Below are 26467 nucleotides of genomic sequence, written 5' to 3' on the forward strand. Positions count from 1 at the left end.
GCCGTGGAGCCTGTGGAGAGTGAAGAGGAGGAAGACTCTGAGGACGACACAGACAATAGGGACAGAGTGATACAACAGTATTTCCAGTAACACACAGGTAAGAATCACCCACGCCATTTCACAATTGCTTATAGCCTCCTGCATCTGTACTTTCTGTAGTTCCCCACAGATGTTTTTCATTAATTTTTGCCTTTCCCTTCCCTTCTCAGTGCTGTCTGACTCAGTACCTGACTTCTGCTTGGTTCGCCCATGAAATACAGCGTATTGACATTGGTATGTTGTCATGACTAATTGACAGAACAGAAATTGAACAGTAATATGTAATACATTTGTTAATAATACAGCATGACTCAAAACAGATTTGTGTGCAAAATTTGATTTATTTACAGTGCTAGATATCGGTACATGTGATTCTAGGGGTGATGGGTGGGGGTGGAGGAATATCCATGGCAGAGTCCAGTTCTCAGTCTCACATGTGCATTGTCCTTTTGCCTGTGGAAGGATGGAGCATAGGCAGTTCATGGTTGGACAGGGTGGCAATGTGGGACAGTGGGAAGACTTGAGGGGGTATGTCCTGCTGGCGGGGGTCTTGACATCCTACTCTGTCTTTTTTTTTGGTCTCAGGCTCCTCTTACGGGGTGGTTGTTCTTCAGCAGGAGGTGGGGTTCTGGGGGGCTGTCGAGGTGTTGGGACCTCCTGTCCACAACGCCGGCGGAGGTGGTAGGCTGTTCCTGGTCCGGGCTAGTGACAGGGGCCCTGTGTGGTTGGCATGCTGGTGGGGTAGGGGGGATATAGTAGTTGAGATTGGACTTACCAGAGTCCATTCCTCCGGCTACTCCAGCGAGGCCCTGAGGATGCAGGATGTTCAAGACGTCTTGCTCCCACAATGTGAATTCGGGAGGGGTGGGTGGGGGTCCGCCGCCAGTCTTCTGGACCGCGATGTTGTGCCTGGAGACCATCGATCGGACCTTCCCCCGTAGGTCGTTCCATCTTTTGCGGATGTCCTCCCTATTCCTGGGATGCTGTCCCACCGCGTTGACCCTGTCCACGATCCGCTGCCATAGCTCCGCCTTCCTAGCTATACTGGTGTGCTGCACCTGCGAGCCGAAGAGCTGGGGTTCCACTCTTAGGATTTCCTCCACCATGACCCGGAGTTCTTGGTCCGAAAAGCGTGGGTGCCTTTGGGGTGCCATGGGGTGGTGTGGTTGAGGTGTGGGGTGGTGTATGTGATGATAAGTATGTTGGTGAGTGGTGCTTTGTGCTACTATGTGGTGTGTGTGATGGTGTAGTGTGCCTCAGTGTGTCTTGCTTTGGATTGTCTGCTGTGTCTCTCTCTCCTTCTCTCAGTAATTATGGTCGCAGGGGTTTGTGGGTGATGTGGGTGTGTGTTTTATAGTTGGTTGATTGTGTGGGAGTGGTGTGTGTATGTGTATCAGGTGTGTGTATTTCAAATTGTCCAATGTGGCTGTGTTTTGGTGCTGTGTGTGTATTCTGACCGCGGCGGTGTGTAGCGCCAATGGAATACCGCGTTTGAATGACCGCCGTGTGGATTCGTGGGTCGTAATGGCATGGGCGTATTTCTGTTGGCGTGACGGTGGAGGTTTGGTCATCTCCAGTTTCTCGCTGCCCGCTGATGTGGCGGGCTGCAGTGGAGGACGGAATTTTGGAGGTTTGGCCGTTGTGGGTCAGAATGACCGTGGCGGTTAACCGCGGCGGTGTTATGGCGGTCTTCTGACCGGCGGTAAGGGCCTTTTACCGCCGAGGTCAGAATGACCCCCTTAGTTCTATCAAACTCTTTCTACGTAAGAGTTCATGGATTCCTTACAGAGTCTGAAAAGCAGGTGCAATCATTTGCATTCCTGACATATCCCTGAGACGCATACAACATAAAGGTTAGTAGCCTTTATGCTACATGGTGCATCTAATGTTGAACAGTCTCTGAGGACCCCGAATACCTGCTACAAATCCAGCCTTTTACAGTATTTGAAATAGTATTAAATCAAATTCTTCACCTGTCTCTACCCTGCCACCACTGTACCTTCCATGGTGTGCACAGCTCTTTCTATTGCACAAATATAATCTTGAAGATTTAACATATTTTGTCATGGAAGAAATCTTATCTTTCCCTAATGTAATAAATTAGGGCCTGATTTAAGGTTTGGCTCATGGATTACTCCATCACAAACGTGACAAGATCTTGTCAATTTTAGTGTGTTATATCTATCCTGCGTCACTTGAAATAAGGTGGCATCATATGCGTCACATTTGTGCGCAAAGCAGTCCAAACATTAAATCAAGCCTTTAATTATCTCCTGAGATACTATGTCAGGCAGCACATAATTCATAGACTCATTCTTCAGAGATGTCAGCCTACTTGTTTACAGTCTAAACAATCTCACTCTGGCTTAAGTATTACAGTGACCATTTCCTCTGTAAGAACTAAATACATTGAGTTTGTCATGAATGCTTTGTAAACGTTTTCAATAGATGATGGGCTAAAATGTGAACACATTTTTAGAAGATTCACAAATAGTTAATCACCTAATGGCTTCCTCTTGATACCTTGCCATGAGACCACTGGCAACATTGGTATTGATGTGCAAGCTCTTGTTATTTTATGAAATTGTATGTTTTAGACAAAGCTGCTGACCTTCTAAACCTGAATATCTGAGAGTTTTCTTTTTAGCTTAATACGATGTGAAGTTCCATATTAGAATATTATGTTTTTAGAAAGTTGCTAAACAGTTTACTGGCCATTATATTTACCCTAATCGTTTTGACTATTTATAATGTAAGTGGTTCATGGTGAACTTTGATTGCGTACCCTGATTGAGATGTCACAATATTTAAAGGCAAAAATAATTGCCATCCCTGTCAATAGACTATTTTGAATCATGCAGTCTCAAACCTGCATGTTGTTTTGCAATGTTACCACCCATAAAGAAATTGTGTTTTTTTTTTTTTTTTTTTAAAGGAAAATAGACCAAGACCAACTTCCTTTGCAGAGGAATTAGCAGCACGGATTAAAGGGGATATCCCGAACAAACCAAATAAAGATTCAGGATGTAAGTCACATTTGAATTCGCTGTTATCTGTGATGCCTGTAAAGCATGCTTTATAGTTTAGTGAAGATGATTTGCATACAGTATGAAAATGAGATCAAATATTAAGTTGTCCTGCTGTTCCCATGATTGTTCTTTGTTAAAGCTTTTGTGAAACACTGTTCCACATGTTGTATGGTGTAGCAATTAAATAATTTGCTATAATTAAGAAGTTGTTTTATGGTAGAATATTACGATGATACTATCCTTTCAGATCTATATAAACATGTTCAATAAAGGGCTATAGTGTTTTGACAAGTTGTTGGCTGTTGTGGACAGATTCATAGTAATCCTAATCTGCTTTAGTAAAGTTACCTCACATTTTAGAGGATTTGCCTTAAGCACAGAATCACTACTTTCTTGTGAAAAAAAATCTACTTTAAGGGATAATTCCATGTATTCCGAAAGGACACGTCTTCAGACACATGTAGTCAGTAAAGTTTAAGATAATTTTGCTTTGCTGAAATTGATGTGGTGTTGCTGGCAAAGGTTTGAGGTCCTATTCTATGGGGCCAACATGCTACTATGAGAAGGGGTCTGGTTTGGAAGACAATTGGGGGAGGCTCATAAAGAAGTTAACAAAATAGTTTTTTTTTAAATTGCTTTTTTTTTGGCCCTACTTTATTTCTCTTTGAATTAAATATAAGCAATGCACTCAGGGTCACTAGACACTTCTGCATTAATTCATAAAGTGTACTAAGATACGGCAAATATATATATATATATATATATATATATATATATATATATTTTTTTTAAAATCTGTTTATTGATTTTCATCCATTATTTTACAGTGGGGTTTTCATATCAGCAAATTATTATAATATCAGATCTTCTTGTATCTAGTACATCTCTTCTGTCCGCAAGATACATCAACGGATCTCTTGTACATCATTCAAAAGAAAAATTAACAGTGGTACGCCATTTGGAAATTAAATTGTTCATGAATAATCTCAACATGTGTCCGACCAGTTGAGGAGGGGGTATCCAGAAGGAGGGGGATGGAGGAAAAGGCAGAGGTGGGGTGCAGAGGGAGAAGGGAAGAAGCAGTCAGTCGCCAGTCGCAGGGGGAGGAAGGGGGGGGGCAAGCAGGAGGTTATACATCGAGTGAGGGGGGGAGACCGGTTGTTCAATATATCAGGATCTTAGGAGTGACAGTGCTTGACATGGAAACATACTTGTTGGTAGTTTATTCACGGTTCAAGGGGGTCTATTGTCATCTTTTTGTTCGAGTTGCTCTATGAGGGAGTCCCATATGTCTAGCCCCTTGATCTCCACTCCACTGTCCTGTAGTGTGTTTGGTACCTGTGTTTCTGCCTTAGCCCTTACCCCTAATAGGCAGGACTCCGGGGTAGGGAGCAGGGGTAGTCCTGTCCAGGTAGCTCTCTGTGTCGTCGCCTCTTGCCATATATGGAACACCGGAAGACAGCTCCACGTCATATGTAGGAAACCAGCCTCTAGTGTCCCGCATCTTGGGCAGTCTGGATTGGATTGTGGGAACATACGTTTCAACCTGGCTGGAGTCAGATATGTCTAGTGTAAGTAATTAAGTTGTGTGTATCGGAAACGAGAATTGCGTGATACCTCTTGTGTAGTTGCCAGAGCTGTGTTCCACTTCTGTGTAGGTAGAGGTGACATCAGGGCCGCCTCCCACCTGGTCTTGGCTTGTGTCTGAGCTGCTTCTGGGTAATCCTGCAGTATCTTGTATATCCAGGAGATATCTGATTGCTCACCAGCCCCCAGCAATAACTCGGAGTATCGTCTAGGTGTGAGGCTCACTATTATTGTTCCCCCAGGTATTGCGCACTCCTTGCTGTAGTGCCCTATGCGCTAGAAATTCGCCCCTGCCTAATTCGAACGTATTGGCTAGTGTCTCATACGATAGTAGAAGTCCTTCTTCAAATATATTTCCAATTGTGTGTATGCCTTTAGTGACCCAGGTAGCTAATTTGAACTGACCTTTTATACTGTTTAATCCCGGAGTGGCTGGTAATGGTATTCTAGGTGAATACGGCGGTGTACATCCCTTCGTCATCCCGTATCAGCGCCATATCCATTCAGCCACTTCCATCAGTGTATTGCTGCATTGCGGTGAGTTTTCTCAGCCGATGAGCCAATTTAATAAGTTTCATTGACCTAGCAAAGTGTTCACCATTCGCCCCTCTGAGTCGTGTGGGTTACGAATCCAGTCCATGATCCAGTGTATTTGTGCCGCTGCATAGTACAGCTCGAACTGAGGCGCGTCCATCCCCCCCTTCTCTAGCGGCACATAAGTTTTAGTGAGGGCCACTCGACGGCATCCGGTATTCCACGTAAGGTCTGTTAGTAGGCTATTTAGGGATGCAAAGTAGTTCTTGGGGAGTTTGATCAGCAAAGCCGAGAAATAATACAGGATTCGGGGTAGTATTATCATTTTAGCTATTGCCACTCTCCCCATGGGTGAGAGTGGGAGTGAGCACCAAAAGGGCATCGAGCCTTTTATGGATCTGATCGTTCGGTCTAGATTCCCCTCTCTAATGTCCAATTCATCGTGATATATTTGTACCCCTAAGTATTTGAAGGTGGTATAACACCATTGTAAATTGTGTGTGGATATTAGTTCTCTCTGGGGGTGCGTAATTGATTGCATCGGGAAAAGACATGATTTCGCCCAATTTACTCGCAGGCCTGATATGTCTCTGAATGTATCTAATAGTTGTAGTAGGTCCGGTAAGGACTCCGATCGGTTACGAAGGTATATTAGTGCATCATCCGCATATAGGGAGACAAACTTGTGTTTGTTCCCGTCTGGGATACCCCAGCCTCGTGTCGTAGTCGCGCTGCAAGTGGTTCAATAGCCAGTGCAAACAAGAGTGGCGACAAGGGGAATCCCTGTCTAGTTCCTCTGCCAATCGTGAACCTTTCAGAAATTGTGCTGCCTGTTTTCACTCTGGCTTTCGGGTCCGCGTATAGCGTGGTGACCCAGCGTATAAATGTAGGTTCGGTGGCATGTGTAGCTGCAGATACACATGCTTTGCATAGTCCGCCGTCTGGTGTTGGGTCGGAGTGTTACAAGTTGTTTTTCTTCGAAGAAGTCTTTTCGAGTCACGAGACCGAGGGACTCCTCCTCCTTTGGTTCCATTGCGCATGGGCGTCGACTCCATGTTAGATTGTTTTTTTTCCGCCATCGGGTTCGGACGTGTTCCTTTTCGCTCCGTGTTTCGGGTCGGAAAGTTAGTCAGAATCAACGGAAAATTCGGCGGTATTGTTTCGTTCGGTATCGAGTTAGATTAGAGTCGACACCGAATCCAGAAGAGCTCCGGTAGCCCTTCGGGGTAATTTCGATCCCCCGTCGGGGCCTGGTCGGCCCGACCGCGTGCAACATCGAGACTGATGGAACGGACCCCGTTCCGATTCTGTCCTAAATGCCACAGTAAATATCCCTATACAGACCAACATTTGGTCTGTAACTTGTGCCTGTCACCCGAGCACAAAGAAGAGACGTGTGAGGCCTGTCGAGCGTTTCGGTCGAGAAAAACGCTCCGAGACCGAAGAGCCAGAAGGTTACAGATGGCGTCCACGCCGAAAGGACAACGAAGGTTCGAGGGAGAGGGAGAAGAAGAAGCATTCTCCATCCACGAATCGGATTCCGAAGAATTCAACGTCGAAGAAACCGTGAGTAAGACGTCGAAACAAACATCACAGGGAAAAACAGACAAAGCCCAGGGGACGCAACTGCCAACAGGCCATGGCTCAACCCATAAAGTAGGTGACCGTCCATCGGCACCGAAGAAGGGCGTGACAGTGCCGAGATCGTCCGACTCAGGTCGGGACACAGGCACGCAGCAATCTCGGGACCGAGAAAGTGCCGCAGAAAAGGGTCGACACCGAGATAGCGGCACCGAAGCTGCTCAGCACAGAGATAGCGGCACCGAAGATGGTCGACACCGAGAGGGTGCGACGCCGAAAAAGAGGAAAATCTCATTGGAGCCGAAAATAACAAAAGGCACGGTTTCAGTGCCAAAACGCCCAGCAACCGAACCGAAAGCCAGTTCCTATTCAGAGGAACAATCACTGTCCTCCCAACTACAAAGACACCGATTTGAGGAGGAATTAAAAGAAACAGACGTAGATCACACGCAAAAGCGGATCTTTATACAAAGTGGGACAGGGAAGATCAGCACACTTCCCCCAATCAGAAGGAAAAGAAAACTAGATTTCCAAAACCAAGACAAGACACCACAAGCAAAAGTGGTAAAGAAGGTAACTCCACCACCCTCTCCACCACCGACAACTCATATATCACCGGCACAGACTCCGCCACAATCACCAGCTCATACCACCATGAGCCAAGATGATCGGGATCTCTATGACGCTCCAGTATCAGACAATAGCCCTGAGTCATACCCCACTAAGCCCTCACCGCCTGAGTACAGTACGTCATATGCACAGGTGGTAGCTAGGGCAGCAGAGTTTCATAATGTATCGCTGCACTCAGAGCCTATCGAGGATGACTTCCTCTTTAACACCCTGTCATCCACCCATAGCAATTATCAAAGCCTTCCTATGCTCCCAGGGATGCTAAGGCACGCTAAACAAATTTTTAAGGAGCCAGTGAAAAGCAGAGCAATAACTCCAAGGGTGGAGAAGAAATACAAGGCACCGCCCACAGACCCTGCTTTTATTACATCACAACTGACACCAGATTCAGTTGTCGTAGGAGCAGCTCGTAAAAGAGCCAACTCACACACATCAGGCGACGCACCACCTCCTGACAAGGAGAGCCGCAAGTTTGATGCAGCGGGGAAAAGGGTTGCTGCACAAGCTGCAAATCAATGGCGCATCGCCAACTCGCAGGCACTCCTAGCACGATATGATAGAGCCCATTGGGACGAGATGCAGCATCTCATCGAACACCTCCCAAAAGAATTCCAAAAACGGGCAAAACAAGTGGTTGAAGAGGGACAGAACATTTCCAACAACCAAATCCGTTCTTCTATGGATGCAGCAGATACAGCTGCAAGAACAATAAATACTGCTGTAACAATAAGGAGGCACGCATGGCTGCGCACATCCGGCTTCAAACCCGAGATACAGCAGGCAGTGCTTAATATGCCGTTCAATGAACAACAATTGTTTGGCCCAGAAGTGGACACTGCAATTGAAAAATTAAAGAAAGACACTGATACAGCTAAAGCCATGGGCGCACTTTATTCCCCGCAGGGCAGAGGCACATTTGGCACATTTCGTAAAACCACTTTCAGAGGAGGGTTTCGAGGTCAAGCCACACAAGCCAGCACCTCACAAACAACACCGCCTACCTACCAGGGACAATACCAAAGGGGAGGCTTTCGAGGCCAATACAAAGGGGGCCAATTCCCAAGAAACCGGGGAAAATTTAAAGGTCCAAAAACCCCTCAAAACAAGCAGTGACTCACAGGTCACTCAACCCCTTCACACAACACCAGTGGGGGGAAGACTAAGCCAGTTCTACAAATCTTGGGAGGAAATAACAACAGACACTTGGGTCTTAGCAATTATCCAACATGGTTATTGCATAGAATTTCTCCAACTCCCTCCAAACGTCCCACCGAAAACACACAATATGTCAAAACAGCATTTAGACCTTCTAGGACTAGAAGTTCAGGCATTACTGCAAAAAGACACAATAGAATTAGTACCAGGTCCACAAAAGAACACAGGAGTTTACTCACTGTACTTTCTAATACCCAAAAAAGACAAAACTCTAAGACCAATATTAGATCTCAGAACACTAAACACCTACATCAAATCAGACCACTTTCACATGGTGACATTACAAGACGTAATCCCACTGCTGAAACAGCAAGACTACATGACAACATTAGATCTAAAAGATGCGTATTTCCATATACCGATACATCCCTCGCACAGGAAATACCTAAGGTTCGTATTCAAAGGAATACACTACCAATTCAAAGTGTTGCCATTCGGAATAACAACAGCGCCAAGAGTCTTTACAAAGTGTCTAGCAGTAGTAGCTGCACACATCAGGAGGCAGCAAATACACGTGTTCCCGTACCTAGACGATTGGCTAATCAAGACCAACTCGCTAACAAAGTGTTCACACCACACAGATTATGTTATACAAACCCTTTACAAGCTGGGTTTCTCCATCAACTATGCAAAGTCACACCTTGTGCCGTATCAAACACAGCAATACTTAGGAGCGACAATCAACACAACAAAAGGGATAGCCACTCCAAGCCCACAAAGGGTTCAAAATTTTCACAAGGTGATACAAGCCATGTATCCAAATCAAAAGATACATGCAAAAATGGTATTAAAACTCCTAGACATGATGTCCTCATGCATAGCCATTGTCCCAAACGCAAGATTGCACATGCGGCCCTTACAACAGTGCCTAGCATCACAATGGTCACATGCACAGGGTCAACTTCTAGATCTGGTGTTGATAGACCGCCAAACATACATCTCGCTTCTATGGTGGAACAGTACAAATTTAAACAAAGGGCGGCCTTTCCAAGACCCAGTGCCACAATACGTGATAACAACAGATGCTTCCATGACAGGGTGGGGAGCACACCTCAATCAACACAGCATCCAAGGACAATGGGACGTACATCAAAGAAAGTTTCATATAAATCACCTAGAACTATTAGCAGTATTTCTAGCATTGAAAGCATTCCAACCCATGATAACCCACAAATACATTGTCAAAACAGACAACATGACGACAATGTATTATTTGAACAAACAGGGGGGGGGGACACTCGACACAGTTGTGTCTCCTAACACAAAAAATATGGCATTGGGCAATTCACAACCACATTCGACTAATAGCACAATTTATTCCAGGGATCCAGAACCAGCTAGCAGACAATCTCTCTCGGGATCACCAACAGGTCCACGAATGGGAAATTCACCCCCAAATCCTGAACAATTACTTCCAAATTTGGGGAACACCTCAAATAGATCTATTTGCAACAAAAGAAAACGCAAAATGCCAAAACTTTGCATCCAGGTACCCACACTGGCAATCCCAAGGCAATGCTCTATGGATGAATTGGTCAGGGATATTTGAGTACGCTTTTCCCCCTCTCCCTCTCCTTCCATATCTAGTAAACAGATTGAGTCAAAACAAACTCAAACTCATACTGATAGCACCAACATGGGCAAGACAACCTTGGTATACCACACTACTAGACCTGTCAGTAGTACCTCATGTCAAACTACCCAACAGGCCAGATCTGTTAACACAACACAAACAACAGATCAGGCATCCAAACCCTGCATCGCTGAATCTAGCGATTTGGCTCCTGAAATCCTAGAATTTGGACACTTAGGACTCACTCAAGAGTGTATGGAGGTCATAAAACAAGCTAGAAAACCTTCCACTAGACACTGCTATGCAAGTAAATGGAAAAGATTTGTTTGTTACTGTCATAATAATCAAATTCAACCATTGCATGCATCTCCAAAAGATGTAGTAGGGTATTTACTACATTTGCAAAAGTCAAATCTAGCTTTCTCTTCCATAAAGATTCATCTCGCAGCAATATCTGCATACCTGCAAATTACTCATTCAACTTCCCTATTTAGAATACCGGTCATAAAAGCGTTTATGGAAGGACTAAAAAGAATTATACCACCAAGGACACCACCTGTTCCTTCATGGAACCTCAATATTGTCTTAACAAGACTCATGGGCCCACCTTTCGAACCCATGCATTCTTGCGAAATGCAATACCTAACGTGGAAAGTTGCATTTCTCGTTGCCATTACATCTCTAAGAAGAGTAAGTGAAATTCAGGTGTTTACTATACAAGAACCATTTATTCAAATACACAAAAATAAGGTAGTTCTAAGAACCAACCCAAAATTCTTACCAAAGGTTATCTCACCGTTCCACTTAAATCAAACAGTAGAATTACCAGTGTTCTTCCCACAGCCAGACTCAATAGCTGAAAGAGCACTACATACATTAGACATCAAAAGAGCACTAATGTACTACATTGATAGAACAAAACTAATTAGGAAAACAAAACAACTATTTATTGCATTTCAAAAACCTCATACAGGAAATCCAATATCAAAACAAGGTATAGCCAGGTGGATAGTTAGATGCATCCAAACCTGCAATCTTAAAGCAAAAAGAGAGCTGCCTATTACACCAAAGGCACACTCAACCAGAAAGAAAGGTGCTACCATGGCCTTTCTAGGAAATATTCCAATGAACGAAATATGTAAGGCAGCAACATGGTCTACGCCTCACACATTTACTAAGCACTACTGTGTAGATGTGTTATCTGCACAACAAGCCACAGTAGGTCAAGCTGTACTAAGAACTTTATTTCAAACTACTTCCACTCCTACAGGCTGAACCACCGCTTTTGGGGAGATAACTGCTTACTAGTCTATGCACAGCATGTGTATCTGCAGCTACACATGCCATAGAACAGAAAATGTCACTTACCCAGTGTACATCTGTTTGTGGCATTAGTCGCTGCAGATTCACATGCGCCCACCCGCCTCCCCGGGAGCCTGTAGCCGTTTGGAAGTAATCTTCAACATTTGTACATTTGTAAATATATTATTTTAATCTTCATTTTGTACATACTTATTCATTCCATTGCATGGGCACTATTACTAGCATACACAACTCCTACCTCACCCTCTGCGGGGAAAACAATCTAACATGGAGTCGACGCCCATGCGCAATGGAACCAAAGGAGGAGGAGTCCCTCGGTCTCGTGACTCGAAAAGACTTCTTCGAAGAAAAACAACTTGTAACACTCCGACCCAACACCAGACGGCGGACTATGCAAAGCATGTGAATCTGCAGCAACTAATGCCACAAACAGATGTACACTGGGTAAGAGACATTTTCCTTCCAAAGCCCATGTGTTTTAGGGCTTCCATCAGGTATGGCCAGCCTAGTGTATCAAACGCTTTTTCACATCTAGGGAAACCGCTGTTCGTGAGTGTTCTAGTTTCGGGGTTTCAGCTATTAATCTTAACAGGCATCTAATATTTGTGTGGGTACTGCGGCCGGGTATGAAGCCGGTTTGATCCGGGTGGATTAGTGTTGGCATCAATGGGAGAAGGCGATTTGCCAGCACTTTTCCTAACAATATACAGTCGGAGTTCAATAAAGACAGGGGTCGATAGGACCGGACATCCAGTGGGTCACGCCCTTTTTTGTGTAGGACTACTATGATTGCTTCCCGTTGTGATTCTGGGAGGTGGCCACGCTCATATGCTTCTTTCAGCATTTCCAGGTATGGTGTTATTGTTTGCGTTGCGACGACCTGATAATACTCTGCCGGGAGCCAATCCCCCCCTGGGGCTTTATTATGAGCCATTTGTTTCAAAGCTTGCTGGATCTAACCAGCTCTATGGGCTTCTCCACGTCTTGCAATTGTGGCTCCGTCAACTGGGTTAATTGAATTGTCTGAAAGAACTCCCTCATCTGCTCTTTGGGAGGGGGGGACCTGGACTGTACAGAGTGGCATAATATTTCCTAAAGGCCTTGTTGATCTCCTGTTGTGTATTTATGATGTTTCCTTCATCTAACCGGATAGCGTTTATAGTGAATTGTTGTTGTCCTCCCTTCACCAGCCAGGACAACAACCTGCTGGAGCGATCCCCATCGGCATGTAATCGTGCCGTGTGGTGTCGGTAATCCAATTTACGTAAACGCGTATCGGTTTCGACCCATCGTTTTTTCCGTTCACTCATATTCCCCCGTCCCCTCCGTCCCTTTCCATCACCCTCTCTGCTTCCCATACTCTCTTCTCGATCTTACTCAGTTCTGCGTTTAGTGTTTTGAGAACTCCGCCAGACGCCGCCATGCATACACCTCTTATTACTACCTTGTGTCCGCCCCATTCCACTGCCCTTGATGTTGCTGAGTTTGTATTTATTTTAAAATATGAGTCTATTCCCTCTACTATCTCGGTTCTGAAGGGGGGGGGTCTCTCAGCAGGGACGTCTGTAACCGCCAGGTAGGAGTGCGTGTGGGCAACCTGCCCCATTGCACTGATGCCATCAATGGGCAATGGTCTGATATAGTTTTAGCTAAGTATGATGACTTGACTAAGGATTGAGTTAATTCACTCGAACATAGTAGCAGGTCTATCCGAGTGTGGAGTTGGTGTACGGGGGAGAAGGAGTACTCCCTACCTGCGGGGTGTAACCTCCTTCATAAATCATGTAACCTCCTTTCTGTCAGCCACATCCATAGCGATTGTGAGAGTCTTCTACTCTGAGCGCCCTCAAGTGGGAGGTGAGATCGGTCCATACATACGTCTGGTACGCAATTGAAATCTCCCCCCCATATGTTGGGTATTGATGGGTCCCATGATAGAGCTGCATAAGTAGATAGCAGGAAATCTCCCTGCTTGATATTGGGTGCGTATATTCCTGTTATGGATAACTGTTCCCGTTTAATACTCCTCTAAAATGGACATACCTCCCGTCCTTATCTATTTGCTTGTGTTGAACTGTGAATGCTATCCTGGGGGCTATCCATATTAGTACTTCCCTTGTATATGCCGATGTTTCCGTACCATATATCGTACCCATCCACTGTCTGCCTATTCTGCCCAGTTCGTCAGTCGTGAGTTGGGTTTCTTTGAGTAGTGCTATATGTATTGAATGGCGTTTTAGGTGATTATATATTCTGCAACATTTGGAGGTATGAGCCATCCCCCTTACGTTCCAGGTTAAGAAGTTATATGTGGCCATGATATCGAGTTAATCTTCCACCACGGTCCCCTCCCCCTAGTCGGTAGTCCCTGTTAGTGCAATGTTCCTCTCCCCCCCCCCCACCCCCCCCCTTATCACCTCCTTTCCTCGAGCCCATATTGCATGGCACGTTTTGAGGAAAGCATAATGGCGTAGTAAAATTAACAATAACCAAAACCATAACCAGCTGTGCGGCACAACCGGTGCCTTCAGTACGTTACTCAGTTTATGGTCCATTCGGTAACCCATGTGGGTGTGGAGGCGTGGTTGATGAGATTCTTGGTGTACGAGTAGTCTTGGCCCACGCAGATAAACAAATTCCCCTAACAGTCCGGTTGTCCGGTATCCCGACCTCATTCAGCTTTCGAGTTAAGGCTGATACAGTGTGTATGTCTGTGTCCCCGTCGGCTGTCCTCCCGACCAGGGGGGGTGTAGTATATCTGAGTCATTGCGCCTTGATGTCCTTGTCTGCGCTGGAGTTCCGGGGCCTTTGTGTCTCCTCCCCTTCTTTTGTCACTGTGTACGTCAGGGTTTGGCGTTTCTGAGTCCTCTTTCTTTGTTTCATATGTCATCTGCCGTGCGAGGTGTTAGATCGGGGCCAAATATTAGTGGTGACAGTGGGGGACCTAGAAGGCCATGTGAAGAGTTTGAGTCAGTTTCTCTATTTTCATTTCTGATCAGTGTTTGTGTTGTTACGAATGTATTTGCCTCTTTGAGGGCTTGTGCCTGCACATCCGTGGCCTGTAACTTTGAGGGGCGTGTTTTTATCCCGAAGTTAGTTTTCTTCTGATGGGGATGCAGTACCAGCCATTCTTCATTGCCGTCAGGTTCACGTACGGGATCGACCAGCCCCTTGGCGTGCAGCCAGGCCCACACATCCTCCGCCGATGGAAAAAAAGAGGGTCCTGTCGCCATCTATCACTCTCATTCGGGCCGGGACCAAGAGAGAGTATGTGATGTTCTTGTCACGAAGTACCTGTTTCACTTTGATAAAAGTGGCCCGTTTACGTTGGACTTCCATCGCTTAGTCCAGGTATGCTGTAACCTCAGTGTTCTCCATGCGGACGGGGCATTGAGTCCGGAAGCCTTGCAGCACTTGATCTCTGTCTCGATAATTTAGGAATCTTGCTATCAGCGGGCGAAGCGGAGCACCCGGCCTGGGCGGTCCGCCTGGGACTCGGTGTGCGCGCTCTATTACTAGCATCGATGGTGCGATCTGGTGTAGCACCGTGTCTTTGAGCCATTGCTCCATGAAATGTTCAGCGTTAGGGAGCTCTGCACGTTCCGGTATTCCAAGGAATTTGACATTATTTCTACGTGAGCGGCCCTCAGCGTCCTCGGCTCTCCGTTGTAGTAATTTTATTTCGTTTTCCATTTGTTTAATTTGAGCCTTCATTTCACATATTGCTGGTTGGGTCGGTTTCGAGTTCAGATTCAGTGATGGTGACTCTATCTGCTAGTTTCCGATGGTCCGCGCGGAGGAGATTGACTTCCAGGACCATCGAGTCTATTTTCCCTTCCAGTGATGTCTTTGTGTCCAATACTGCCTGCAGCACTTTATCAAATTGCGCAGAGTGAGTGGCCAGGGTTTCGGACATCCTTTGCAGGGCATTAGCTTGATTCCCCGGATCTCCTTCAGAGAGGGGGGTCCCTGCCTCTGCATTAGTGTGTACTCTCTGTGGTTTTGGTTTAACCATGTTTGCCCTTGGTTACCTTTCCTATTAAGCAACTCAGCAGCTGTGCGGGTCTCGTCGTATTTTGTGCCCCTTTAAAGTGCCAAGACAAAATCCAGATACTTTTGTGTCCTGCCGCTCTGCCTCGTTTCTGCGTTGTCTGGTCGCCACTTATTTCGTGTACCGATGGGGTACCCTGTGTACTGGTCAATAATGTTGTTGCATCATCAGGTGGCAGTTTTCAAGAAATTTGCCTTGTTTGTCTTGGTGTTGGGGCCACTTAAGTCAGCCTGGTGTAAGTGCGTCACCCCTCCTCAATGTTGCGCAGTTCAGGGTTAGGCAGGCCTCCGAGTACCAATGTCTGTGTGTTTCGCAGTGTTTCCTGCTGTTATATTATTAAGGTTTTGGAGGGGAGCGAGAAGTGGGGGGAAGACCGGTGTTTCTGTTTGTAGCCTCTGATCCGCCTCAATAGCAGTCACAGTGCGAGTAGGGGGGGAAAGTTCTCAGTTCCCCTTCTTTAGCGGCAGTAGAGACTTATATAATCCTCTTGGAGGGGGGGTAGGGCCCTCTGGGACCGTGTTGTTTCAGATTCCCCCAATGTGGTCTGTGCCTCATAGTCTTTTAAAATTATTTTTTTTCTTATTATTCTATACTTGTTTCCTTTCAGTAATATGGGGGTAGGTGTCAGCAGGGCTCCACTCCGGCGTGGCCGCCTGTCTTCCCCTCCTCTCCTGCGCTTGTGGAGGTGATGCAACCGCTTGCCGTGTTTACCCCATAGCGCCGATGCACGAGGGCCGTCCCGGTGCCTCGTGAGTCCCCCTGGGGCCCAGACTTAATTTGATAGCCTTCCGTTCCTTTCTTTGTCTCCCGGCGCGGTGTCCTTGGGCCCGACTTTCTTTGTTGCTACGTGCTCCACTTCTTCGGGCAAAGGGAGGAGGCCTCCGCCCTCGGTCCGAGACGTATTTCTGGTTCAGGGCGTCCTGTGCGTCGATTTCGGTGTCGCTGGGAGTCGGATACCTCGGAGGCTCCGCGCCGTCCCCAAGCATCGCACCCAGTCCTAACCCGTAGGCTCTTTCCATATGGACCGATCTCCATTGACTAACATTGTGTACCCAAAGCTGTATTACACCTCTGCACCTGACCGCCCAAGTACCATCTGGTGTGACACGTTGGTGTGGCCCTGACCCTTGCCCAGTACTTACCTTAAGTCCAGAAGATTGGTCCCATATGTCACTGTACTGTACTGTACTGTACTGTACCTGTTTGCCGTATTTGTTGTTTCTCCATAAGATAACATTGCAGCTTTTAAGAATTGCTCTGTTGAATTTTCTACACTTTAAAGATTTCTCTTGCAAAATGTACTTACCTGATCGTATTGGTTCTGGTGCCAAAACATATCTAAAGATACTTGTTATTTTTGTAAATTGTTGTGGATCTCCTTATTGAGTTGTGTGTCTCATTTGACTGTGTGTGTATTTACAGATGTCTAACACTCCTGTCTGATAAGCCTAAGGCTTCTCAACACAATACCCCCTAAAGAGAGCACCTTAGTATTGCTAGAGCAAGCCCCTGTCCACTAGTAAGGGATCCCCTGGACTGTTTGTATGGTATATCTCATTTTGATATATCCTATAAAGAGCCACCTTACTACAAGACCCTAGGCACATGTAGGAGGAGGGTCACAAACAAGCTTCACACCTACAACAAGGGATTGTGGGAAATGAGCTCACCAGCCTAAGCCAGAGCCAAAGGATAGCCAAATTGAGTACCCAAACACAGGTCACCGATAAAGGAGCAGCCGAATCTCACAGAAAGCAGAAGATAGCTTACTAGATTACACAGATCAGGTGTTGGGACTGGGATGAGTCCTGAGTACCCGACTCCTTGTGAATATCGTATTCTTTTTTGTAAATTTTATTTTGCCACTTATATCGCCGTAACCTAGTATGTGCAGGCCTGTCCTTGGTAATCGAAGTACAGAACCTTTTCTGTATCCTGGATGCACACAATGTAGGCCATCATAAGTGGTATGTGTAGGACTCCTGTCAATGTCCTGGGTGAATCACATAAATGGGTGGTGGGAGTGTACTGTGTTTTTGTAATCAAGTAGTGCAGCCAGAGTTTTTTCTGTGTGTCAAGTAGAGAAAGAGTAGTGACACCCTCTTATACTCTTATAAATTTCTGCTGTTTTGTAACCTCCAGAATTTTGTGCTAACTTTCCTTGTGCCTGTTGAGTGTATTTATGTGCAGTAACTGTGTAGCACATGTATGTTAGCAAAACTCCCGAATATTAAGACCAGTGGGGCCCATTTTGGATGGTCCTTGGTTTAGTATGGTTCAAGTTGGAAGGTGATTCCACTTCCCCAGACAGGGCAAGTGTACCGACTGCATACTTGTAGCAGAAAATCCAAACACGAAGTGTGGGAGTATGAAGATATTGTAAAAATGTAGTTAAAAACCCTGTTAGCAAAAGGCTACTGATTCCTCCTAAGCACTGCCATAGATAATAGCAGTAATGGGTCGGACTTTAGTTTCTGTTGTTTAAGTGGAGGCAGTTTCATGGCAGATCCTGCCCTTTTGTCTCTCCCTCATTACTGCTTCAGGAAGGCTGTTGACAGTCATGTGCAGAGATCTCATACTTCATTGTGCACTTACTTTGGATACTCATGCTTGGAGCCAGCCCTGTTGCTACCTGCTGTGAGAGTCACCACCTTCCACAGGGGCTGCCTGAGGAGAAACATGAAAATTAGATGTAAAAGAGAATGAACCAACTCTGGTTGTTCTGATCCCATGCACAGTGCATCCATAGCTAATGTTTGTAAATCAGGCATATAAGTAGAAAACAAACCACCCCATTATGTTACAGTTCCAAGTTCTTCTTGACCAAGGAAAAGAGTGCTCCTCAGACTAGTCGGAGAGCTGCTGTGTGGCCATGGTTGGTGTATGCACAACGGAGAGTCTCCCAGAGGTGTGAGGGGCCATCAAATGAAACCTGGACATGTTGCTAGAGACAGAAGGGCAGTGCCTAGTAGGGTGAATGCCTGTCCTGGCTGGAAGAGAACCTATTGAGGAGAAAAAGCTAGATGGGTTCCCAACATCCTGACACATACGTTGCTGACTGACTTTGGGAGTAGAATTGAAGTTGACGTTCTCCCCGTTGTGGTCCTCACAGTGGACAGCTTATATAAATAAATCCAGAGTAGTAACCATTGGCTGTACGGCACCCCTGCTACATCTGAAGGCCTGATGATGATGCTGCTTGGATCCAAGCAACCTCAATAGAGAAGCTGCCTTCCTTGTGGAATCCTGATTATGGCCCAGAGCTGTACCTACCAGATGACAAACCCCCATGTGTTCCCAGCCTGTAGGTTGCAACTCCCCTCAATAAGACCCTGTCTTAGCCTGGGCTGGAGATAGCATCTACCAGGCGTCTGCCAAGAAGGCCTTCTGTGCTGCTTATCATCCCGGTCTGTGTCTAAAGTAAAGCTCCATTTTTTTTTATTACTAAGAGTGAACACTGTATTAATTTGTCTGTTTGATGTTTGAATTCTGAGCTCTCTCTCCCACACTACCTCCCTGAGAAGCTCTGGACTACTCACCCTTCCTAGCCTGATAGCTAAATGCAGAACTAGTGTACTTGTCACAGGTTGTAGAGTCATAGTAGGAAGGACCCCCAGGACACCAGTGGCAAATGATCTCAACACAGATCGGGCCCCCTTAACTCTCTGTGCTACCTTCCTGCGAAGCCCCTGACTGCTGACCCTTTCTTCACTGTGAGCAAAATGCTGAACAAGTGTACTTTGCTCAGATTGCAGAGCCATAATAGGAAGGACCAGTTGCGAACTACCTCAACCAACACATTTGGGGCACAGTAGCCCTTTCTACCCTGTGCCCTGGCAAACAAATTTAGCATGAGCTGAGAGAGTGCTGGCACAAAAGTAGGTGTTGGTGAGACATGCTACCCTCGAGGACTGTGTGACTACACACCTCATAGTGGCAGGACCATTATTCCAATTGGGGAGCAGTGATCTTACATTGAGGTGAGTGTATAAACTCTACTTGCATACAATTTTGGCACTGCATGCTATATATACAGACCACTAGAAGTGAATGTATAGAAAACTGGAGCAACTAATATAATTACCTCCTGAAGAAAGCGCTGGACAAGCCTTAGAATTGGGGCTGAATCATGTCGACGATCATTTTAGGGTCATAAGACCATTATGTCCTAAGAGACCCCACTAAAATACCATTTCATTTTTTTAACCCATAGCCACTCAGACCACTAATAAAGGGATACCTAGGTCTGTCTGAGGTATTTTTATTCATGTATAGTCTCCCTATAAAACAAAATATCAATAGCTCCCTGGAATACGGTTGAGCCCATCGTGGCTTTTAGGGGCCACAGTGGACCTGATGATGAACAATGCAACTATTAGAAAGAGTAAGGGACATACAAAAAAAAAAAAAAAGGATTTCCATTGCTTTATTAAACTTTAGGTTTCCTCGTGGGATAGGAACTTCTCTTGTAAGGCAAGGGATACTCCACTTGTTGTAGTGTTACCCTATGCCCCCTCCATCTCTTGCCAAATAACTTGTGACAACAAAGAAGAATTTAAATCCCCAAAATGCCCTACGGGAAAGCACACTCATACAGGCCAGGGCCCATATATTCAGAAGGAGATGAGCTGAGTTGTTGACAAAAATGCATGCTACCCACAAAGGTGTGCCTACCCCCATTTGAACACAAATGAAGCCACCTAAATGCAAAAACTCCAGAAGACATGTCAGATGAAGGATGTAAAACAAGAAGCAAGGAAACAAACAGCCCAAGCCACAAAATGTTGCCAGCATGGAGCACAAGGAAGCGCATGGGACAGGACTCTACTCCAAGATGTGAAGGGGCATATGGAGTGCAGAGCCAAAGCAAGGAAGCAATCAACAAACATGCTCTGGGCACATCAATACCAACATTGGGCACAAGGAGAGTCCAAAAACAAGAACCCCATCCTAAGTTCAGAGAGGAGTATAAGATCCTACAAGAAAAGGTGCAGTAGCCTCAGGAGGTATGCTGTTTGTGCTCTCATTGTCATGGGAGATGCCTACAACACTGGAAACAGTAGATAGGACTTTCACCTTGGCATGTGAAACTTGCACTAGGGATACGGAAAATGGGCTGGAAACCTCTACCAACCACCAGGTAAGCAGAACTGTGGGAAGGGAATAGGGAGAGTGCACAAGCAGGCTGTTATTTCGGAAGTAGAGATCACAAACCCAACACAAAAGATACCTTTATTTTGGATCTCCTACATGTCGTGACTGGCACTTCAGGTGTATGGGTACATTGGCATCCTCCAGGCAGTTCGCTAAACCCGGGATATTGGCAGCCTCCCTCTTTTATTGAATTTAAAATTGAGATGGAAATCGAAGTTCTATTTGTAACAGATTTTCCATTCTCAGTGAAACGCTGTGACCTTTCTCATGTTCAACACTGGGCTGGAGTCGGTCTTTCCTCATCTTGAAATATGTGGGTATCCCTGACAAAACAAAATGTGTAAAGTATGCAGAGTTCCTTCCATGCTCTCACAGCTCTGCAGTTGCTGCGGTAACCTTTAGACAATGACTGTGTTGTTTTTCCTCCAGCTATTATTTTACTGTGCTTTAAACATGCTACAGAAATACGTATCCACTTTGTGCAAAAATCAGCGTGCAATTGGTGTAAAGAAAAGGTTTAGTCCTATATCAGATACATTTGTATGTTGTTGTTGAAGATAATGAGAAACTGCAGGCATGCCATTGTTTTTCAAATGCATACTAGATTATTTGATTATTTATATTTCCTTTTATTTTTAAGCTCCACCATCTGTGGAATCCGTACATAAAAAACAAGTGAAAGAAAAAAAAGAAATGAGGAAAGCTTCATCGGGTGGTGAGTAAATTTGTGTGTAACATTTCCCTATTATGGTGACTATAGAAAACTTGATACTGTTCTAAAACTGCATAATCATTGGGTTGATTTTCTTTTATCACAGTCATTTAATCCTTATAATGAACTGTGAACATTCAATGTGTAAGTTTGAAATGATAATTATTACAGACACCTTAATTGACAGACCGTATGATGAATACATGTATAAACACACTTAAAAAAGGTAGCTGCTTCTTGTGCTCCATCTATTTGTGTTTTTATAATATAAGAAAGGGGAAATACCACATCACAATTGTGGTAATTGTTGCATTGTGGGGAGTTTTACTAAACTCTTTCCAGTGCACAAGTAGTTAATTTTAGCAGTAATCAGGGCAATACAGCTTAGTATAGTTAAGTTATTTGTATTGCTGTGGGTGATTAGAAACATAACCATACAGTACAGTGTTCCCAAATGTTTTACTCTCCACTGGATACCACATTTAGGTAGTGGAAGCCTTATGGTATGTGTGGTTCTTAGTGTTTTTTTTTTTTTAATTTCTTCATAGATGAAGATGAAGATGACGTCCTGTTCAAACCCCCAGAGTTAACAAATGAAGATTTCTCTCCTTTTGGGACTCAAGGAGGCTTGTTTAGTGGTGGGACCGGATTGTTTGATGATGACGAGGTTAGTAAATAAGGTGTCCAGCAAAAAAGATGTACATTGGAGAGCAGAGGTAAAGGTCCTGCACATAAGAACATGAAAGAAACATGAAACTCTGGTCTGTTTCACATAAATAACTCTTTCTTCTGTTCTTATGCTGTATGCTCTGTGTTAAAGCAACCAGAAAGGGGAGGAAGGTGTGGGAAATTGTGCAAGGGTCTGTGCACATCTGTCTATGTAGATAGGGTATTTTTCATTTTTAATAAGGAATATAAATTGTTTCCCCATAACTTTGAAATCATCTTTGTCTTATTCTAAATATGCATGGAAAAGTTTTGATTGCGTATTTATTTCCACATGCTAATTAACTCAAGTATTGCAGGATTATGATGTACCTAATTTTCGTACTATTGTGAATTTAGAGTTATAAGATGGAAAGGAGTAGTGACAGCTGTTTGAGACTAGGTATGCAAATGCTTAGAACATCCAGGAATGTACATGTCATTTGTAAGTATTCAAAACACTTTGCATACTTATTTTCACCCACAAAGACTTGTGAAGCTAATCCCAAAAAATTTAGAAACAGTCCAAGATGAAAATGGAAAGGTTACATTAATAGCTTTCAAGGGTATATAGACAAATACGTTTTTCAACAAAGAAAACAGTATAGGTCATTTCTGGAAATATACCACTCTTCCAGAGTTATGTTTTAGATTTTAGTTTGCTTTAGATTTTTCAGAAGTACATAGTCTATTTGGAAGTCTATAACACTACTTCAACAAAGCAGTACCGGAATAACTTAGAGAAGATATATGTTCAGCAAAACAAAATCCACCATTGTTAGTGTATCTTCATGAGTTGTGCAAGAGGCAAAGCTTAATACCATAACGTATGCCACTCTTCTTGCCTTTTCCAGCATCGAAGTCATGATCTCAGATAATAGCTTATCTCCCCATTCCCTTGTCTAAAACATCAGTGGACCTTAAAGACCTTTTTCCACAGCATCCGTTTCTTTCCTTGCATCCTGGTGTCCAAGGCTGACTCTGCAGTTTCAGCCGAGTCCATCCTTTGCTGCACCTTCTCCAAATGTGTTTTTTTTTTTTTCACTTTCTCCAGCTTCTTGACTGGACTTTGAATAGCCATCACTGTCCCCCTCTTTGTTTCCTCTACCAGGTTCTGTGCAGCTGTGTCATCTGTAGCCACTTTAATGCCACTTGGCCTCCTTCATGCCACTTTTCCTCCTGCGCATCTGGAACAGAAAGCGGTTACTTAGATGAATAATTCTAACCACGGATTACTCTCTTTTAGACTGTCCTCAGGCTCTGGGCTGGATACAGAAGATTTTCTGAACATTGCTCCCGCATGCGGGTAGACATCATTGTGTGGTTCTGCGCTGACTCTTTTCCACCCAGCAAGTGACAGAGTCGCATATAAGTGCTGCCACTGACGTCGGCTTCTTTCATGATGCCTCATTCTTCTTTTGGTCCCCTGCTAAAGAGCAGATTCCGTAATTGAACCCGATGCACCTCGAGGTTCCAGTTCTGTCTGACGTTGCATCAGATTGGGACATTCAGAGTGGCCATGTTGCAAATATTCTCTCTCTGGTGTGCCTTCAGGCCCCAAGGATGCAAGGAGACCTCGATACTAGAGATCACTGGTGGGTCAGACCTCAGTGCAGTCTGAATCTCCAGAACCTTCCTCTGGTTCCATGTTGGCGCCGAGATGACTTTCAGTCTGCCACAAAAATCCACACTTGTCCCCGAGACATCAGTGCGAGCATCCATGCCACTGGCGCCAGAGGATGACTCTGTCCCTATCATCCTATCGGACTCTGAACTGAATCCATCTCAGGTTTGTGAGAAAGTAGCCTCTTTCTAGCCTTGTTACCCCCACTTTTGGCCTGTTTGTGAGTGTATGTCAGGGTGTTTTCACTGTCTCACTGGGATCCTGCTAGCCAGGGCTCAGTACTCATAGTGAAAACCCCATGTTTTCAGTATGTTTGTTATGTGTCACTGGGACCCTGCTAGTCAGGACCCCAGTGCTCATAAGTTTGTGACCTATATGTATGTGTTCCCTGTGTGATGCCCAACTGTCTCACTGAGGCTCTGCTAACCAGAACCTCAGTGGTTATGCTCTCTCTGTACAAATTGTCACTAACAGGCTAGTGACCAATTTCACCAATTTACATTGGCATACTGGAACACCCTTATAATTCCCTAGTATATGGTACTGAGGTACCCAGGGTATTGGGGTTCCAGGAGATCCCTATGGGCTGCAGCATTTCTTGTGCCACCCATAGGGAGCTCTCACAATTCTTACACAGGCCTGCCACTGCAGCCTGAGAGAAATAACGTCCACGTTATTTCACAGCCATTTACCACTGCACTTAAGTAACTTATAAGTTACCTATATGTCTAACCTTTACCTGGTAAAGGTTGGGTGCTAAGTTACTTAGTGTGTGGGCACCCTGGCACTAGCCAAGGTGCCCCCACATTGTTCAGGGCAAATTCCCCGGACTTTGTGAGTGCGGGGACACCATTACATGCGTGCACTATACATAGGTCACTACCTATGTATAGCTTCACAATGGTAACTCCGAATATGGCCATGTAACATGTCTAAGATCATGGAATTGCCCCCCCAATGCCATCGTGAGACAATCCCATGATCCCCCGGGTCTCTAGCACAGAACCCGGGTACTGCCAAACTGCCTTTCCTGGGGTTTCACTGCAGCTGCTGCCAACCCTTCAGACAGGTTTCTGCCCCCCTGGGGTCCAGCCAGGCCTGGCCCAGGAAGGCAGAACAAAGGACTTCCTCAGAGAGAGGGTGTTACACCCTCTCCCTTTGGAAAAAGGTGTTAGGGCTGGGGAGGAGTAGCCTCCCCCAGCCTCTGGAAATGCTTTCATGGGCACAGATGGTGCCCATTTCTGCATAAGCCAGTCTACACCGGGTCAGGGATCCCCCAGCCCTGCTCTGGCGCGAAACTGGACAAAGGAAAGGGGAGTGAACTCTCCCCTGACCTGCACCTCCCCTGGGAGGTGCCCAGAGCTCCTCCAGTGTGCTCCAGACCTCTGCCATCTTTGAAACAGAGGTGCTGCTGGCACACTGGACTGCTCTGAGTGGCCAGGGCCAGCAGGTGACGTCCGAGACTCCTTCTGATAGGCTCCTCCAGGTGTTGCTAGACTATCCTCTCTCCTAGGTAGCCAAACCTCCTTTTCTGGCTATTTAGGGTCTCTGCGTTTGGGAATTCTTTAGATAACGAATGCAAGAGCTCATCAGAGTTCCTATGCATCTCTCTCTTCACCTTCTGCCAAGGAATCGACTGCTGACCGCGCTGGAAGCCTGCAAAACTGCAACAAAGTAGCAAAGACGACTACTGCGACCTTGTAACGCTGATCCTGCCGCCTTCTCGACTGTTTTCCTGGTGGTGCATGCTGTGGGGGTAGTCTACCTCCTCTCTGCACTAGAAGCTCAGAAGAAATCTCCCGTGGGTCGACGGAATCTTCCCCCTGCAACCGCAGGCACCAAAGAACTGCATCACCGGTCCTCTGGGTCTCCTCTCAGCACAACAAACGAGGTCCCTTGAACTCAGCAACTCTGTCCAAGTGACTCCCACAGTCCAGTGACTCTTCAGTCCAAGTTTGGTGGAGGTAAGTCCTTGCCTCTCCACGCCAGACTGCATTGCTGGGAACCGCGTGTTTTGCAGCTACTCCGGCTCCTGTGCACTCACCGAGGATTTCCTTTGTGCACTGCCAAGCCTGGGTCCCCGGCACTCTAACCTGCATTGCACGACCTCCTGAGTTGTCCTCCGGCAGCGTGGGACTCTCTTGTGCAACTTCGGGTGAGAACTGATTCACTCCACTTCGTAGTGCCTGTTCCGGCACTCCTGCGGGTGCTGCTTGCTTCTGAGTGGGCTCCTTCTCTTGCTGGGCGCCCCCTCTGTCTCCTCACGCAATTGGCGACATCCTGGTCCCTCCTGGGCCACAGCAGCATCCAAAAACCCTAACCGCGACCCTTGCAGCTAGCAAGGCTTGTTTGCGGTCTTTCTGCGGGAAAACACTTCTGTACGACTCTTCACGACGTGGGACATCCATCCTCCAAAGGGGAAGTTTCTAGCCCTTGTCGTTCGTGCAGAATCCTCAGCTTCTACCATCCGGTGGCAGCTTCTTTGCATCCACAGCTGGCATTTCCTGGGCATCTGCCCACTCCCGACTTGATCGTGACTTTTGGACTTGGTCCCCTTGTTCCACAGGTACTCTCGTCTGGAAATCCATTGTTGTTGCATTGCAGGTGTTGGTCTTTCCTGCAGAATTTCCCTATCACGACTTCTGTGCTCTTTGGGGAACTTAGGTACACTTTGCACCCACTTTTCAGGGTCTTGAGGTGGGCTATTTTT

General features: G+C 45.7%; 1 protein-coding gene across 7 annotated transcripts in view; it reads left to right on the forward strand.

Annotated features, from left to right (window-relative positions):
• The window catches only part of LOC138300721 (WASH complex subunit 2-like), a 780011-nt gene that overhangs the window by 89015 nt on the left and 664529 nt on the right, over positions 1-26467 (forward strand). For all 7 annotated transcript variants that reach the window (XM_069240414.1, XM_069240416.1, XM_069240417.1 and 4 more), the window contains exons 9-11: positions 2975-3065; positions 21357-21431; positions 21977-22095. In XM_069240414.1, coding sequence (XP_069096515.1) covers positions 2975-3065; positions 21357-21431; positions 21977-22095 — 285 coding nt within the window. The remainder of the gene's footprint in view (positions 1-2974; positions 3066-21356; positions 21432-21976; positions 22096-26467) is intronic.

The sequence above is a fragment of the Pleurodeles waltl genome, chromosome 6, assembly GCF_031143425.1.
Source record: "Pleurodeles waltl isolate 20211129_DDA chromosome 6, aPleWal1.hap1.20221129, whole genome shotgun sequence".
NCBI lineage: Eukaryota > Metazoa > Chordata > Amphibia > Caudata > Salamandridae > Pleurodeles > Pleurodeles waltl.